The sequence below is a fragment of the Solanum dulcamara genome, chromosome 9 (assembly GCF_947179165.1).
Source record: "Solanum dulcamara chromosome 9, daSolDulc1.2, whole genome shotgun sequence".
NCBI classification, from domain to species: domain Eukaryota; kingdom Viridiplantae; phylum Streptophyta; class Magnoliopsida; order Solanales; family Solanaceae; genus Solanum; species Solanum dulcamara.
The window spans coordinates 1,087,918-1,107,402 of NC_077245.1; the positions used below are offsets into that span (position 1 = coordinate 1,087,918).

Genomic DNA, 19,485 nt, shown 5'->3' on the forward strand with positions numbered 1-19,485 from the left:
AACTAATTCACGTAGATAAAAAATTTAAAATTGTAGACATTGGAATCCCTTGGCAGTCCAAGCTTGATAATATATAATCCAATCTATGAATTGTGTTCGCTGTGTTGTTCCCTAGAGTTACCTCACATTTGCCCATAAAATGAATAGATGTGGCTTTTTGTAAGGTCAAAATTTTAAAATATGAAATACTTTTACCTATTTAGCATTCAAAAATCATTGATTCAATTAAGAAGGTCCACTATAGAGAGCTTTAGCATACCAAACTAAACCTAACGTGATATGTGTGATAAATTCAAGATTTTCGATTAAAAATAGAAAAATTGCATCATTCTAGTATCCTGTAATGGTTAATAATATAGACCTGTACATTGTTGTATGTAAAGTCAATAACAATCTAATAGCTGCAGAATTTCGTAAGCATATTACGTAATGGGAACTATTTGACAAAATTATATATATAAAAAATTAATGTAACGTGGAAGCAGCTACTACTACAATTTAATTGTTGTCTTCTGCTTTACAATTACACTTGATTTTTCAAATAATAATAATGGTTTATTGTTTACGTTTACCTGGTTGCAACTCCTATATAATTATAAAACCCAAATTGGCATTGACCTACTACAAGATTTGAATTAAATACGTCCAAAGAGCTGTCAAGTAGCAACGCTTTCTTTAATTTTGTCTGCGTCGATGTTTGAAGGGGCGGATCTACAGTGATAGTTATAAATTCCCCAGAATAATTATTTCTTTTGCACAAATTTTATATCTATAAATATTTGATTATTAAAATCGTTATTATTATGTATCATTAACTTAAGATTATAATAGAAATTAAATGTGTGACAAGCAGAAATTCGTTTGCATTGGTGTTTGGTAGTGCAAATCTACAGTGTAATTTTATGGAGTAAATAAGTTTGCACAAACCTTGTATATATAAATATTCAATACACTAGATATATATTAGTGTTAATTTAAAATTATTATAAAAATACATAAATTTTTAATAGAATCTAATCCCAGTTTTATGGGAAAACTTTGGGATAGGAGGAGAATATTGGATCTCGAAACAATTAGCACAAAGTTTTTAAGGATTGTCCTTTTGACTCGCTTTCATAATTTTCTTTGACCATCTATCCCATTTTTTTTCTCTCTTGATAGAATTCAATAATTTTAATTTTGTATTTATATTAAAATATTTATCTTATATGTGTAAATTATTTATTCAAAAATTCGTATGTAAAAAGAATGATGATTCAGAATCCATAAGCTAAAATGTCTGAATTCACCTGTGATCAAAATTTCAACAAATCATGAAATCCATTTTCTTTTTCTTTTCAAGATTTTCCCAAGTATTAGTATTTTCCAACATTAAGAAACTTTGATCTAGAGAAACAAAGATAGCTAGTATTAATAAGGATAGCTGGAATTTCTCCATCTTAAATTAGAGATTTCGAGTTCAAGCTCTAAAAATTGAAAAAATCATTTCGGATATATATTGCATTTCATATAGGTCCGACTAATTAAAATTCAAAAATAAAACAACAATTTACGGTCTTAAAAATAATTAAGCAAATGGATCGAATAATTACATCAATTTACTTAGTGTAAAGTAGTAGTTGGGAAAAAAACAATAGGAGAGGACATACAATATGAGTATTTGGTAAACAAATTGGAAAGAAATAATAATCGAAGAAAGTATAGAATGGCTGTTAGTTTAACAACGTAACCAATTTGAAATTTTCTTTATTTAAATCAAGAGACAAGTTAAACTTATCAAATTAATAACATTAATTGACCTTGGAGGTAAGTTACAAGTTCATTAAATTGCAATATTTATACGTCATGTAACCTTCACATAGCATCACCAAGAAATGACTATGTTAAGAGGAAACACAAAAAATAACGTTGTTATTCTAATTTGCTTTATTTCACTACTTGTATTTTCATGTTTTTTTGAGGTTGCTAGTACCATAAAGTACATAAAATTTCCACCACCTCTAAATGTTGGGACTAAAAAACAACCAAATATTCCAGCAAATCCTCATACTAGAGGCTGCAGTCCTTTAACTCGTTGTCGTGGTGGTAATTATTTGGACCACACCCGAGTAATGTCCTCGAGTTCTAGCCCTGATAAAGAAGCATTACGATAATGGATTTTTAATATTTTGTACTATCGAGTTTAACATTTTTGTTTATCAATAACGAAACGTTTTATTAGTATGTAACAGTGTTCACTATAATATTAACTACAGACAAAATCAACATGAAAACTTGGTTCTTGATTTATTTATTGGTGCGTCTTTTTTTGAGAAAAATCTTAAATCAGCCCCTTATTTTTGGGTTTAGTCCTCCATGTTTATAATAGTGCACTTTTGATCCACCCTCATACTTTAGTCTTCTTTTTTTTTTTTAACCTCTAGAAGTTCATCACGTCATATTTATTTCACGTGAAATAATATAAAGGTGAGCACTTTTTTTTTTCACCTCTCTCACATAAAAATAATTGTTTCTACTTAACACAGAGGAAGACAACTAAACATTTTATATATTAAATTGCGGACAAAATTAAACGTTAAAAAATAGACGAAAGTTTGAGAAAGGACCATAAATGTACCAATATTACAAACATAAGATTAATATTCCATATAAAAAAAACAGAATGACTTTGAGTCTTGACTATTTTCGATCCACCACTAATTTTGGTTAAAATTTTAACTAACCACCATTTTTTCTGAGACCAGGGAATAACAAATATTAATCTCCATCCAAATTTCTACAGAATTCCTCGAAATTCGTACTACCTTAGGCTAATTACATATTAATAGAATTGACATTAGTGTATATATTAACGAACTTTTAGTCTCTATATCCACAACAAAACATAACGAAGAAATGGCTTCAACAAGTGGAAACAAAAATATTAATGTTGTTATTGTTCTCTGCTTCATTCTACTTATCGCATTTTCAAGCTCAGCAGAGGATGTTTCAGACAGCAAAAAATATTTAAAGTTTTCACCAAACTATAGTGCTGGCGATGAAAAATCAAAAATTCCAGCTAACCCTTATCATAGAGGCTGCAATGCTATAAATCGTTGCCGCAAAAATGTAGTTAACCGCCCCTAAAAAGATCGATCCGCGTCATTATATATATACGTTGAAAAGGTAAAGATTATTTACGTTGTCAATATAGTTTAGTAATATGTTATTTATCGTTAATTCAAAGAGTTATGTATCTAATATTCATGTATATGTGAAATAAAGATGAAGAATAAATCATTTGCTCTTCGATTATGAATATTTTTTCTCTCTATCTATTGTAACATTCACATTCTCATAACCAAATCAATCAATCAATTTCGAGGTTCATTTTTTATTCTGGAAAGAAATTTATATTCGCCCTCCTTATTTCATCTATATGAAAATGTAGAAGAAGGGCACCATATCATGACCGATTACTAATATAATATCGAACTAAATTCTATTATTAAGTGTTTCAAATTTTAATTATCACGCAAGGTGAATAGTTTAAGAGGAGTAGGTCATTTAAGCACCAAAAATTGAAGTGTCACGACTCCGACCTGCTGTGATTGGCATCCACACTAACCCTCCAGTGGGAGAACCGTTTTTACAGTCCAAGCTATCACACTTGTGAGATATAACAGTCAAGGATTTGCGAAAGCAAGAATAAATCAAGAAATAATACTGAGTCCCCATAAAGTCAGAAAACAATCTAACAACCAACTAAAAATGCGGAAACATCCTAGAAACTGAAATCATCGTACCAAAACTCTAAAACTAAACAAGTATAGAACGGGAGTGCAACTCCAAATAGAAAATAAATAATGACTAAACCGTTGTCTGAACATCTAAGTCCTGAAAAAGAAAAATGACTAGAAATAACAATAGAGTCCACGACAACCTGAAAGAACAGCTCACCCTTGAACTCGAACACAACTACTCCTATAGGCGAGGTCTTTACGTAGCCGAATATGTCCTGTACTCAATAAAAGACAGAGCAAGTATAGTATTAGTACACAAAATCAATGGTGTACTGGTAGGATCATGCGGTTAGCCAGTAAATGGATCATGGACAAGTAAACAACAACAACAACAACAACAACCACCCAGTGAAATCCCACAACGTGGGGTATCATGGACAAGTAAACTCAACAAAATAAACATATATATATAGAATAGCTAATTCATATCACCTCAACAGTACTCAGCAAGATCATAGTTCATAATCTCAATATCATACAACTTCACACAAGGGTCCACTCAGGGGACCTGCAAATACTTAACTTGTGTTGAAATGTGACACTCGGTCCAAGATTTGTGTCGGTATGTGATACCTAATCCAAATATATGTCGAAACGTGACACCCAATCCAATTATGTGTCAAAATGTGACACTCGATCCAAACATACAAGCAATCACAAATTCACAATCATAGTCAATATTATTTCACCAAGAACAGGTTCATCACAAAGCAAGTCAGCAAGTGATCATTTCACATATAATCTAACATGTTCACCTATTCATATACACATATGCAAACCATTGGGGCTAGTTTGTGGGCAGTTTTGGATGATTTAGGCAGCGTGCATATTGGTTTCATTATCGTAGGGTATTTACGGCTTAATTTAGTTCGGGTTGGAGTTTTTTCTTATGGTTATGGTATTATAATTCAAGTTTTGATATGTTGAGATAGATAATTAAATATTAGGTGTATTAGATTATATAAACACCATTAGATTTAAGTTAATTGGAGGAATTGAGACTTAACCCTAGACTTGAATTTAAGAAATATGAGACTTGACAAATTAATTGACATCAATTAGAAATGTGATTATAGATTCATACTCTATGATTTTTGGAATCTAGGCTAGAAGTATAGTAATATGATTTCTACAAACTCATTTGCTTACGAATATATTATATATTTGATATATTGAAAACCTTCTAAGGTAGTGAGGAGAGGAAAAGCGTTGGTGAATTAGCTTGCTTGAGTTCGGTTCTTTAGTTGAGGTAGGTTATGGTTTTATTCTATATCATAGATAGATTCTTAATAGTGATTGATAGTCATTGAGTAATGTTGAAGTTTACTATTCATTTAATTGTCGTGGTTTGGATGGTTGTTATGTTGTTCTGATTGGTCTAAAATCTCAAGACCGTGAAATCTATAATCTTGAAATTGCCCTATAAAAAATGGTGTATTGAATAAAGAAGGCTTGATAAAATATTGTCAATGAAGTGGAATGTAATGATAAAGAATGATAAATTAATTATATTTGGATTGGGTGTCAAGTTCCGACACGGTATATTTGGATCGGGTGTCACATTTCGATACGGTATTATTAGATCGGGTGTCCCATTCCGATACGATATTATTGAATCGGGTGTCACATTCCGGCACGATAATATTAAAGGAGAACAACTTAAAATGACTTAATGCTACCCAATCTCCAATAACCCATTTTCCAAAAGAGCGTGATGTGGAGGCTTGAATCCTCGTGTGTGGTCTTGACATTGTTGACTGGTTATGTAATTGTTCATTGTGTAGTCACCTGATCTTGATCTTGTTGGTTGTCACCTATTAAGTGTTATGGTTGATTTTCCGCTACTACTTTATGCATATTGATTTCTATTTTGAGTCGGCCAATGATACCTACTCAGTATACGTTGTCCTGTACTGACCCCTACTTGTATTAGTCTTTGCTTTATTTTGTGGAGTGCAGCAAGTGTTCCACCGACTTCGACTCGACCTCAGCTCTAGTCAGTCTCCAGTTCATAAGATTTCAGGGTGAGCTATCATTTTAGCTCGTGATAGATTCTCTCGGTCATGGCATGGTGCCCTTAGATTTTGGACACATTTTGTTATTTATTTATTCGGATGTTTGACATTTCCAGACTTAGTTTAGAATTTAGATGTCCTTTATGTGATGACTTTCAGATTTTGGAGAACGTTACGTAATAGATTTTAGTGGTTTTTGTTATTTTTGACTTTAATAAGGTTGAGCTTCCGCATTATTGTCGTGGTTTATAAGTTAAATCGTTAATGTAAGTTGGGGTTTGTATCGTTGGTTCTCCCACCTAGGAGGTTAAGTGTGGTGCCACTCATAACCCAGTTTGAGTCGTAACATAAGTTATAAATTATAGTCTAAAAAAATTGGACAGGACTTTCTTTTAGATGAAAAAGTGTTTTTAAAATTATAACGCGCAAACTCTGAAATTATGTATATCACGTAATTAAAATCTCAATAAATAATTAATTCAATGGACATTAAAATATAAAAATCTAAGGAACTTCAATTTAAACTCAACATTCTATACTTTTGAAATAAAAGAGAAGAAAATTCAACTGCTTGATACATGTAATAAAAACAAAAAATTAATTCAAAATCAAACTAGCGAAAAGCAATCAAAATACAATAGAAAAAAATAAAGACAGTGGGGATAATATTTTGAAGTAATTTTGATAATATAATAAAGTATTTAGATAATACACATATTATTGTCCATAAATTTTAAATTAAAGAGATATAAACAATAGAATAAAAATTTAAAAATACACGAATAAATAGAATAAATATTTTTGTTTTATATTAATAAGAAGAGCACTTGAGAATTATATTAAATATTAACGAACTTCTAGTCTCTATATCCACAAAAAACATAACCAAGAAATGGCTTCAACAAGAGGAAACACAAAAAATAACGTTGTTATTCTAATACGCTTTATTTCACTACTTGTATTTTCATGTTTTTTTAAGGTTGCTAATGCCATAAAGCACATAAAATTTCCACCACCTCTAAATGTTGGGACTAAAAAACAACCAAAAATTCCAGTAAATCCTCATACTAGAGGCTGCAGTCCTTCAACTCGTTGTCGTGGTGGGTAATTTGGACCACACTCGGTGATGGCCTCGAGTTCTAGCCCTGAAAAAGAAGCATTACAATAACAGATTTCTTGTACTACCTTAGGCTATTTATATTTATTCATATTAATAGAATTATACATTAGTATAAATGTTAACGAACTTCTAGTCTCTAACCATTATCACAGAGGCTGCAGTGCTCTAACTCATTGCCATAGTGATTCAGATAACCACCCCAAAGACCCCTAAAAAGGTCTGGTTCAACGAATCAAAGTTATATATGTTGACAATGTAAAGATTATTTACATTATCAATATAATTTAATGTGTTATTTATCATATTCGCGCTCTTTTCTTCATCTATATGAAATTGACAGAAGAAGATCATTTATGCAATGTAAGTGTGGCAGCGGTACCGAAACCAGGACAACCGGACCGGTATCTATAGGAATCGGTCATGAAATGATGGTTTCATACGGAATTGGACCGGACCGGACCGGTATTTCGAAATTTAATTAACTTTTTAAAGTAGTTAAATTAACTTAATTAATAAATAAAAAAATTCTAAAATACATTATTAAATTAATATTTCTTCCAAAATACATTTTTAAAGTTTAAATTTCAAAATTTGAAATTTTCAAAGTTTAAATTTCGAAGTTTAAACGTTTAAAGTTTAAATTTCAACTTTTAAACTTTGAAAATTTAAAAAAATTGAAGTTTACAAAAGTTTAAACTTCAAAATTTAAACTTTGAAAATTTTAAATTTTTAAAGTTTAAAATTTGAAATTTAAACTTTTTAAAACTTTAAATTTTAAAAGCTTAAAATTCAAATTTCGGACTTTTAAAGTTTGAATTTTTAAAATTTAAATTTCAAATTTGAAAATAGAAGTTTAAGTTTTAAAGTTTTAAAGTTTGAAATATTTGAAAATTAAAACACATGAAAAATAGTTGAATTTAATTGAAGACAGTAATTTTAAAAAAATTAAGGTGAATAGCCTATCATTTTATTTATAAAAAAGTAATTAGTACAATTTATATTATAATTTACAAATATTAGAAGAGTACCTAATCGATGCAGCCACCTTCTAGGAAGGATTCTGTTTTAATTAGGTCTCAATTATCTAATATTTATACTCTCCAAAATAGTCTCGTTTTAATTCTTCTAACATTTCTCTAGTTACTTGTTCTAAAAGTGGTTGTATAACTTATTCCTCCAATGCATCAATTCCGTCTTCACTTGCATCTACAAAAATATTGTTATAACCCGTACTTTGCACCTAAGGACATGTTGGGAATACTTGTAACAAGTCAAGGGTAAGACTATGCTTGATCTTGTTATATACAAGTTTCTATTGATTAAGTTGGGAGGTGGAATTATTGGAAAAATTAAAGGGTAAAATTGGAATTTCACATGTGGAAATACCATAAAAGGTTAGGGGTAAAATTGGAATTTCACATGTGAAAATACCATAAAAGGTTAGGGGTAAAATTGGAATTTTTCATATGGAAATACTATAAAAGGTTAAGGGCAAAGGTGGAATTTCAACTTGGAATTATTAGGAAAGGTGAGGGGCAAAATGGTAATTTCACATGTAAAATCCTAGAATTCTCTACACAATTTGAGAAAGGAGAAGAGCAAAGGAAAGAAGAGAAAAATTGGAGAAACAAATCGGCCAAGAGAGGGAGTAAATCAACCCTCCAAATTTCATCCTCAAAAATTATAATTTTCTAGTATTCCTACTAAGTCAAGGGTGCTCTACAACATGGTGTAGTTGTTTTGGAAGTTTGGAGACTTGTTTCATTGATTTGGAAGTGAAGAAGCTAGAAGAAAAAGGTAAGAATTGATTCATTTTATTATGTTATGAAGGTTTGTATATGTTGTAGTATGTGGAGGTGTATGGAATTTATGAAAATATGAAAGTTTTCATGGTAATATGGTGTCATGTATACATGTTCTTATATGAGTAAGAATTATTCAATTTTTGTGTAGTATTTTTGTGTAGTATTTTTGTGTAGTATTTTTGTGTAGTATTTGTATAGTAGTTATGATAGTTATTTGATGTTGAAAATGAAAGTTGAATGAAATTTATTGAAGTTGGAAATATGGGTTAGGTGATGTAATTGGAAAAAAATAAGTTTGTATAATTTGTTAGTTGTGGTTATGATTTTGGGGATATAAATGAAGTTTAAATGGTGTAAGTTGGTATTAAACTAGTTTGTAGGAATTATGTAATTTGAGTATGATATTATAAGAATATGGAGGTAAATTATTAAAAGTATGGAGTGTTGTTGTTAGTTGTGAAGTTGAAGAAAGAAAATGAATTTTTAATATTTTTGTGGTATTTATGGAATTTTTGAGTGAAGTATGGAGTTGAAAAAAATTGGATAGCTTACTTGGAATATTTTTCACTTATGTTGGAATGAGTTGAAACTAATTATGGATATGAGATATTCATATTTATTTGGAAATGCAAAGTTTGGTTGAAAGTTGTTGCACTAATTGGAAAATTACACCAATTTATGTTATGGTGTGTTTAAGTTGATTATTGATGGAATTGGTGTTGTTGTTGGCTTGGTTGTTGATATTGTGGCCGAGTTGTAATCTCGGGGTTGTCATATATATAGGGGAGATGCTGCCGAAATTTTTGTAGACAAGTATTGGAAAAATTGAATTCTTAAAGTCTTATGAATAGTAATTGGTAAATGTGACCAATTGTAGATTTTGGAGGAAACGGGAATTGAATTTGGACAACCGTAAAACGTCAAAAAGGTATGTAAAGCTTTACATTTTCTTCTCTTGGCATGTCCTAGATGTAATAGGAGTGAATACGAACCTCGGGGATCACTCTACTCTTTGAAATCGACGCTCGAAAATTTCCCTTTTCTATTCAATAGAATTGAATTAGGTAATTATGAATAGTTTTGAAAAAATTGTCTAAACTTCTAGATTTTGCACAAATGAATTCCGAATACCTTGAAACTCTTCTAAATAATGTTATGAAGTCTAACGCACGTAATTTGTATACGCCACCTCATTTGACCGAGGTGGGCTCCACTATTCCGAATTTTTCTTCGTTATTCTGTTTGAATTACGGTAGGTAGAATTTGAAAGAAACTCTTTGCTATGCTTCCTAATATTATATGAATAATTATTCCGTTAATTTCCATAATATATTTAGAAGTACAGAGATGATTCGGAAAGTACTATTTTTACATAGACTATTGTGATATTGGAAGTACTTGTACTACTATTATTATTCAAGTTTCCTTTTATGATTTGTTATCGAAATTATGCCATCGAGTCTGTATAAATGTTTTGTAATTTAAATTGCATTTAGTTTCTCACTACTCCACTCGTGGATGCCTCAATGCTTCTTTCACTGAGCCTGGGCCAGGATATGTTTTCGAGCGTATTTCTCTGCATTATTCGCCGTGTCCCGACGTGAGGGGGCAGGTATGACATGTACAATGGGGTGGTAAATATTATGCCACGGAGTTATGCTGTGCCATGTACATATATGTTTGTGATATGATATGATATGATATGATTTGATATGGCCATCTCAGATGATATGATTTGTTACGGAGATATTCCCTACTCTGGTGTTATGCTGTGCCGTGGTGTCGATAATGGGAGGGCAACCACACTTTGTTCACCGAGTCCCTAATGGGGCCGGATATGACATATGTCTGTGCATATATGGTTTGAGATTTGATAAGCATTTTGAAATTCTAAACATTGATTTCATGTTTTGCATATACTATTCAGATTATGATTTTATATAGTACAATGCATGCTTCACATATTCAGTACATTTTCCGTACTGAACCCCTTTCTTCGGGGGCTGCGTTACATGCCCACAGGTACCGAAGTTTGACTTGCTGATCCGCCGGTTTAGGACATCTGTTGTGTTATTGACAGTGCTCCCTTGTTCGGAGCTTGTATTTTGGTACTGACTCTATCTCTGTATATTTGGATATGTTGGTCAGGGGTACGACGGGGCCCTGTCCCGTCTTATGACTATGCTATCATCTGTAGAGGTCTGTAGACAGAGTTATGTTGTGGGTTTTGTATATATGGTTTGGATTTTTGTGTGTTTTGTGACAACCTTTCAACTCTCGTGATTATATCTACTTTTATGATATATTTAGCAATTTCTACTAATCACTACATTTGTTTATTCGAAAAAAAAATAGACTAATTTGGGATAAGGGTACGTTTGGGTGCCCAACTCGGGCACCAGTTGCGGCCTACGGGGTTGGATCGTGACAAATATCGTCAACATCATATTCAAATTAGGCAGGTAGTGGCGGACACCCAAAATTTCTACGCTCCGCATTAATCCAATCCCTAAATAATACTGATATCTCTAAGTTGTCAGATGCTAACGAATACCTGTGCTCTCTTATTTGAAATCTGGTTGCACTAAAAGTTTCCTCCGAAGCTACTGAAGATGCCTGAATAACAAACAAATCTTGAACAACCCGTTGAAGCTTTGGAAATGCCTTGCCGCGGTTCCTCCACCAATTCAAAAGGTCGGGTTTGCCTTTTGCATCCTTAATGCTTTCCGTTCCTTAATTAAGAAATTCATCAAAATTATTTTTTTTGTTAGAAGTAAGTCCTAGATAACTTTCTAACATATCATCAATATTATCTTCAAAATATTTACACTGAGATGTTAGGGGTTCTTTTTGACGTACTACTTCATTTAAAATAGTAAAATTATATAAGTCATATAATTTTCTAGCTTCATTTTTAATAGTATATTTAACCGTGGATAAACTAGGTTCTTCATCATCTTTAATACCTAGATTTTACTTGACATTTAAAAATAAAATGGCATGCAGCTTCACATTTAATGCAACCATTATTATACATTACTATACCATCTCTAACAATTAAATTATATATATGTGCATCACATCTAATATGAAAACAATCATCATAAATAGGGCTAAGTACATCTTTTAAAATATCATTAGCAAATGTATTATTAGAAGCATTGTCTAAAGTGATACTCATTATTTTATTAGTTATTCCAAAAAATTCTTTAACTCCTAAAATAGTTTGAGCAATATAAGCACCGATTTTTGAAACTTCACAACTTTTGAAACCCAAAATACGTTTTTTGTAAATTTAAATTTTCATCAATCCAATGACCGGTAATTATAAAATAATCATTACCATTTACACTACGGCCCATATCAGAAGTTATAGTTATTCTACAAGTATTATAATTAAATAAATAACGAAGATAATGAAAATGTTGGCCTTGATAATCAAAAATTGCCTTTTTAATAGTGTTTCTTGAAAAACTATTAAACGATTGATTATACACTAATATAATCTAATGAATAAAACCAGAATTTTCACCAAAACTAAAAGGCAATCCAGTAACAACAATCATTTTAGCCAATTCTTCTAAATCTCTTTCTCTACTTTATGATCGATGTGTACTAGGGCCAGAAACATTAGAAGGGTTTAATGTCGATTGTACCAAGTTAGATCCCCCTACTCCCATAGATGCATCAAGAAGAGGCGTACCATTTTTTATTGCATCCGCTATTGCGTTAGCTTCCAAAAATTCCCTTTTCCAACAAACCATAAAATGATTTCGTAAATGCCCTGTACCACCAGATTTTCCCGTAGTTTTATGGTTCATGACATTTTTCCATTTATTACAAATTGATTTTGTTTTATCTTCACTTTGATTCATAAATTGCCAAACAATTTTTTTTACGTTCAGGTTTAGGCTTACCTCTACTAGGATGTGCAGGGAGAGTGGGAGAGGGAAGAGGAGCACGAAAAAGACTAGTAGCCGTAGGTGGCTCAGTTTCATCATCATCAAAAATATCAATATCATAATTATCTACATTGTCATCATCATCATCATCTAGTGATTTATTAAAATTGTCATATCTTCTATCTAAATATTCATGGTCTAATTGAATATTACTGTCAATATTAAAACAAGTATCATTTACATGCGTATAATCATCCGTGTCAATACGTAATGGTGGTTGTCTAGTTTTAGATTTAGAAGAACTACCACCAAATTTAATTTTTTCGGTTAAAACATTAACAACACTACCCAAAATTGATTTTTTACCATTTCTTGAAATATTTGTCTCCAAAATCCATATTAAATTTCACAAATATGCAAATTAAATATAATACAAAAATTAAACACAAACAAATAAATGAGTAAACTAGTGAAGACTAAATAAGTGGACCATTAAATTTTTACAAATATGCAAATTAAATATATTACGTAAATTAAAAAAGATTAAATAGATGAAAATTGTAAGTTGGAACGAATGTACCGAACGTCTATGTAAAAGCAGATGTAAAAACCGAAAATTGTAAGTTGGAATGAATCTTGAAGCTTTAAGATGCTCCAAAATTCTCCAACTAATAGAATTTAATAAGTAATAACACTACAGAGAGTATTTTAGAACTTTGAAAGAGTTGAGATGTGCAAGAATTGAGAAGGGATTGGGGGGGGGGGGGGGGGTTTATAGTTAAAAGATAGGACTTAAATGCTATTTTTATAAACTTTAGGGTATAAAAAATAAAGGGGATAGGGGGTAATTTGGAAGGCTGGGGGGGGGGGGGGGGAGTTATACACGTTAGGGTAGGCCCATCCAACATATCCAAACATCTCGTCATTCGTGGACTTATATAGCAAAAAGAAGCAAAATCTTGTACAATGTACTCCAAAATTTAGTAGGGAAAACATCTCGATACGAGTTGAAGTCTATACTGCAAGATCAAATACTCTCTAATGCATTTACTTTGATTATCCAAGATCAACAGTGGCGTGATGTTTCTCGTTAAGTTATCATTCAGCAAAAAGAAAAAGGATCTTCCCTTTCACTTCCTAAAAGGAAATGAATTCACCGCTATGATCGAAATGTTCCAGCAGTAAGTAGACAATAATGTAGGCGTGGAGTACCAAATACAAGATCGACGAGGCTTCCCCTCCAACCTTTGAAATGTTCCACAGTCCCAAACGGGTTTTACACAGAACGAGTAGCAAATCCACGATCAGCCATCTTCTCCACCAATTCTTCATGTTTCCTTAGTTGCCCTGCCTTCCTTAATTGTTTTAGAACCATGTCATAAACCGACTCACTTGGTTTCAAGCACTTTTCCTCGATCATTTCTCTAAAATATTTATAAGCATTATTCCAATGTCCCATCCCACAGTACATGGAAATCAGAATCTTGAAAGTGTTCACGTTAGGCTCTACTTCATTCTCGTCCATTTCTTTTCTAACCTTTATAACCATGTCGGTAGATTTTGACTCAGCAAACATCTTCATCAATATATTGCACGTCACTGTATTAGGCTTACAATTCAACTCCTTCATCTTGGCATACAACCGATGAGCAGCATTTACATCACGGGCCTTGGCAATGCACCTAAAAATAGGGTTAAAAGTAGAAGCATTCGGTTCACATCCTTTCTTAGCCATAACGTTAATCACCTTAAGAGCTTCATCACGATTCTCATCCCTACAATGAGCATCGATCAAAAAGTTATACGTGATGACATCAGGGGAGCACGATAGCCTCCTCATCTGATTATACACCTGGAGTACCTTCTCTGTTCTCCCTGCCTTCACATGGACACGCATAAGGTTATTAAACGTAATAGCATTAGGTTGACAACCAACATCAATCATCTCCGAGAAAACATCATAGGCACGAGTAGTTTGCCCTGACCTACACAATGCATCAATCACAATAGAATAAGTATACACATTAGGCTGAACCCCTGCATCCTTCATATCTCGAAAAATCCTCTCTGCTTCGGATATATTACCTGCCCGACACCAACCATGAACCAAGCTAGTGTATAAAACAACATCAGCCTCAAATTTATCCTTCAAGCTATCGAAAAACGATTGTGCTTCAGCTGCCCTTCTTTTCTTACACAAAATCCCTATAACTACAGAAAAAGCATTCCTATCTGGCTTACAATCATAATCCTCCATTCGATTGAACGTATGAACAGCTTCAGAAGCAAGCCCAGCCCGAACATAACGACGAATCAAAATCGAAAAAGTTTCAATTGGGATTTTGATATTTTTCAGTTTCATTGAATCAATCAAATGCCAAGCAACATCAAATTGACGTACCTTTCCAGCAAGATCGATCATTTCGTTGTAAGGCTCAGGTTTTAGGAAAGATCCACGAGCTGCAGCCCAATTGAAGAAAGCTATAGCCTGTGAAAATGGGATGCCATGGCGAACAGACCCGCATTTCTCGATGACCCGGCTGACGACCGGCGGGGAAATGGACCGGTTATCGAAGATTCTAGAAAAATCGAAGGAGAGAGTTGGGAAAGTGATGTTAGGGTTTAAGGGAATCGAAGTTGGAGTTGCTGTAGCGTTTTTCCGATGATGCTCTTTGATTAAAGAATGAATATTTCCAGCTATTTGAGCTTCTTCTTCAGATAACACCTCAGTTGGGCATGTGGGTCCCTCATTTTCACCTTCACCGTCGCCTTCGCCTTCGCCATCGCCGGCGACGTCGATGCCGGCGGCGAGCTCTGAGGTTGAAACAGAACTGCAGAGTCTAAATTTGCTCTGAGAAGATAACGGACTGAGGAAATAGCGACAGAAATTCAAACGTACCAAGGATTTTGTGACGGCCATGGATTCAGCTGTGTTCAAGAATTTGGTGCCAACTGCTATTAAGCCTCTTTTGTACTAACCTATCTATCCCCAACCCCCAGCCACTTTTTTTTTTCCGTGAAACCCTAATAATTTCATTTACTATATTTTTAATTAAAAAGATTAAAGAAAAAAACTTATCCCAAAAAACAAATCGAATTAGAAATAGTATTAAGCCTACTAAAATTAGAATAACTTTTTTTTCTAAACCCAGGTAGATTATGGAGTAGACTTCTAGGCAAATCCTATATTGAAATCATTTAGGTTTACTAATTGTTGTTTATAAATAACAAAATTGTAGTCTTCTAAAATTTACAATCCATCAAATAGTTTGAAGATAAATTTTGATAATTTTTTGAGAAGAAGAAGATATCTAACAAAGAACAAGCAAAGTTTATATCATTGAAGGATTTGCAACCGCCTCTATCAAAGTCAAAATTGTTGAAATAACGTTATATGAAGATCAAAGAACCGATGTTGACTAATAGAGTTAAAGTGTATTGGAAATTGAGGACGTCTCAAAATAAAAAATAAAAAAAAAGAATACGATTCAATGGAAAAGATTTCATGTGGAGCATTCTTCGAGTTGATTAGTGAAAATATCGTTCGACATTTGAGATGTTGGACTAACGGTGTTTTTGGTCCAATACTTAATTTGCCTAGATGTGATAATACTTGTAATCAGGAACGGATGGTATAGAACTACAAATAGATATTTTAAAGCTTTGTTGTTTAATTATATTTTTAGAAAAGTACTTATTAATTCTATGATTCCGTATGATAAATTATTTCAATTGTTCGTATTATGCCTTATTTTAATAATCCTTGCTTATCTAAAATATACACAAGTAATTAGTTATTGTTGCTCGTTAATTAGTATTTTATAATTACCGTAAATAACATACTTAATAGTAATTAAATTTAGAATTCTAAAATATTGTTATTAATAATAAAAGAGCCGAAGGTCTTTCGGAAACAGCCGTCCTACATTGGTAGGAGTCAGGTCTGCGTACACTTTATCCTTCCCAGACCCCACAATGTGAGATTTCACTGGATTGTTGTTGTTGTAATAATAAAATATATCTCTACTTAAAATTGATATGTCAAATTAAGGAGGTCAAGTAATATGAATCCAGAAAGTACCATTCCATACAAATTTAATAAAAATAAATCTAATATGAAATATGAACGGGTTGAATTTTGACCCATTTTCTAACGCCCAATTGCCCATAATTTTTTCCCAATTTTTCTTCCCTCCGTAGGACGCTAATTGTCCCCGTGTTCTTGCCAACACAAGCCCCTTGATTCTTTCTCTCTTTCATTAATTCCAGTCAGTAATTTGCAGATACCTATAACAGGTTAGATCTTAAATGTTTTCTCTAATTAGGGATCTAAATACGTTCTTTTTTTCATATTTTAATTTTTTTCCTGCTTTGTACCTCTTTCTGAATGATATTAAAGTTGCTAACTTTGGGTTGGTTTTTTCTGAGAATCGAATTGTTTATGCTATAGTTAATTACCCAAGAGAAGCTATGTTGTTCTTGTTGTTCTTTTCTTTCTTTTTTTGTCTCTTGGAAATGTCAAATTTATTTGTGTTATGCTGCCAAATTGACAATACATTGTTTAATTTAATAGATATGTTGAATAAATTGCTTAATTATGCATGCTTTATCTCGTGGTCAGACACTTTCCCGGATCTTATATATAGCAGGAGCTTAGTGGTTCATATTTTTTCTTTTAATGTGTGCCAAAGTTTGGTAATTTGGCGCTAAGTTTCTTTGTTCTGTGGTGTTCGATAATATATTTGCTTTGAATCCTGCGGTTAGCTCTTTTAAAACTTGAATTCTGATTAAACTGAATGGAACGAGTATGTAGATTCTCCGGTAGTTCTCCCATTGTCTGACCTGGAGCTCTTTCATTACACCGCCGCCAAATGAAAAAGAGAAGCCATTTTTTTTTGGTTTCGTTGTATCTTTATTCTTATTGTGCATTGCAGTAGAAAGGTGTTCTAAGTTCGATTGGAATTGCTTTTGTAAGATTCATGCCGGCATGCTAGCGTATTAGTTCCATCACATAGTATCTTGAGTACATACTATTTATTCCTTATTTTATCCCAAAAAGGGGTCTTGAGAGTCAGTTGGAGTTTTTTCCAATCACGTAGTATCTCACATACCAAGAGATGTGCACCACTTCTTTCACTTCACTTTTGTTCTCTTCCTGTTGTTGTGTTCACTTTTGTTAAATTTGATGATTTTCTTTCACTTCACTTTAATCTACTGGCTTTTATCCTGTGAAATTTATGACATTTTGATAAAATATGGTTGCTCTAAAGTTTTGTTTCTCTTTCCCTACCAGTCAAGTCACCGAAGTGAAAGATGACAGCTAATATCCAAAAATTCCGAAATCTTTCAACTGCTGTGAATCATAGTTTCGAGTCAAAATGGCTCTTGCGTCACTATCGCCTCCTGCACCATGGTCCAGACACTATGGAGGAACTATTGGATAGACATGTGGTCAAAAAAGAGAAGAGCCTTGATGATGACGAGAATGAGCTCCTAAATAGACAGCGACTCACCAGCAGTCGCCGCGAGGCTCTAAGTCTCTACCGAGATGTCATCCGCGCTACCCGATTCTTCATGTGGGCCAACTCTCAAGGCATCGTCTGGCGGGATGTTCTTAGAGAAAATGTCCGAAAGGAGTTCGAGGAGGCACGATTTGAGAGAGATCCAGAAGTCATCACCAGGTTGCTTATTGGAGGTCGGGATGCTCTGCAAGCTGCTTTGGATAAACTTGCTGAGAAACAAAAGCAAGAAATCGAAAAGCAATGTGGCAATTCAAATACTCCTTGATATTCTGGTTAGGCAGATTTTTTTTTTATCCTTAACACACCCATCAAATAACATGTATTTTTAGAACGTTATATATAAGATATATTAGCACATACAGGATGACATTCACTTCAGTTTCTTTAAACGTTGAGTATTATTACATTTAATTTTGAGATAAGTTTGTTATTGGAACTGATTGGGTGATTGAATAATTTGAAGTGGGGTTCATGTTAGATGCACATTGGTCGACGTTTTGGTACATACTTAAAATCTTTAATACAGACCGGCTTCTGGTCAATGGGACTCAAATGAATAAAGTAAGGATGATTTTGCAGGAAAGTTACAATTAGCAGAACTTCACTACGTTGGATGTAAATGCATAACCGGAAACACTAATAAATTCGTGTCCCTTTCAAAAGATCGATGGATGACCTCATAAATCAATCCAAAAAAGTAGAATGATATGTAATATTGTAATTTGATATGTTGTTCTTCCTTGCGCCCAATATCATGAATTTGTCTAAATGATAGCAATTTGTTAAGTTTTTAGTTCTCTAAACTTGGTTTTCCAAGATCAATCCTTGTAGTTAAAGTTCAGGGTTGGTCCCCTTTTTACAAATATTCTTTCCAAGTTGTAAAATCGTGACACAGTTTGAAGGTTAAAAAAAGAAGTTTGGAAATTGGAACTATTTTCATTACTGTTAGACATGTTTATTTGATGAATGTATGTCGTCTTGCAATCAAACTTAATAGTATTTATTATGCGTTACTGGCACTTTTCATTGCATAGTTAGCAGCGCTAAATTGTAAATGTAGGTTGACATTTGAGAAATGGAACTTTATTTTGGAGTAAATAGCTTTCCTCGTGTAGAATTATAAGTAGACCAATGAGATGGAGAATTAGAATCATGTTCACGAGCTCCCAAAGTTTGGTTATTGCTCACAAATGAAAACTCAGCCCCCTCCTTGGTAAGTATGGGGTGGGGCAGTGGAAAATATTACTGTTTGTTGCTTATTTACATCAGTTCAACAAAAAAAGTACTGGTGGGCTGGTTTACTTCACAATCCTGATATGCTATTCAAGTCACTCTCCCG

The 19,485-nt window shown here is 32.8% G+C and overlaps 2 protein-coding genes across 2 annotated transcripts; one reads left to right on the forward strand and one right to left on the reverse strand.

Annotated features, from left to right (window-relative positions):
• Positions 1-13,531: 13,531 nt before the first annotated feature.
• On the reverse strand, positions 13,532-15,605 carry LOC129904074 (pentatricopeptide repeat-containing protein At1g20300, mitochondrial). Its single transcript, XM_055979602.1, has one exon. The coding sequence runs from the start codon at positions 15,542-15,544 to the stop codon at positions 13,901-13,903; it is 1,644 nt and encodes a 547-aa protein (XP_055835577.1). The 5' UTR covers positions 15,545-15,605; the 3' UTR covers positions 13,532-13,900.
• A 1,113-nt stretch (positions 15,606-16,718) lies between these two features.
• On the forward strand, positions 16,719-18,623 carry LOC129904615 (uncharacterized). Its single transcript, XM_055980181.1, has 2 exons — positions 16,719-16,920; positions 17,918-18,623. The coding sequence occupies exon 2, from the start codon at positions 17,938-17,940 to the stop codon at positions 18,409-18,411; it is 474 nt and encodes a 157-aa protein (XP_055836156.1). The 5' UTR covers positions 16,719-16,920; positions 17,918-17,937; the 3' UTR covers positions 18,412-18,623.
• Positions 18,624-19,485: the final 862 nt, after the last annotated feature.

Coding starts and splice junctions, on each gene's coding strand:
- LOC129904615 (XM_055980181.1), top strand. CDS start 17,938: ATGACAGCTAATATCCAAAAATTCCGAAATCTTTCAACTGCTGTGAAT.
- LOC129904074 (XM_055979602.1), bottom strand. CDS start 15,544: ATGGCCGTCACAAAATCCTTGGTACGTTTGAATTTCTGTCGCTATTTC.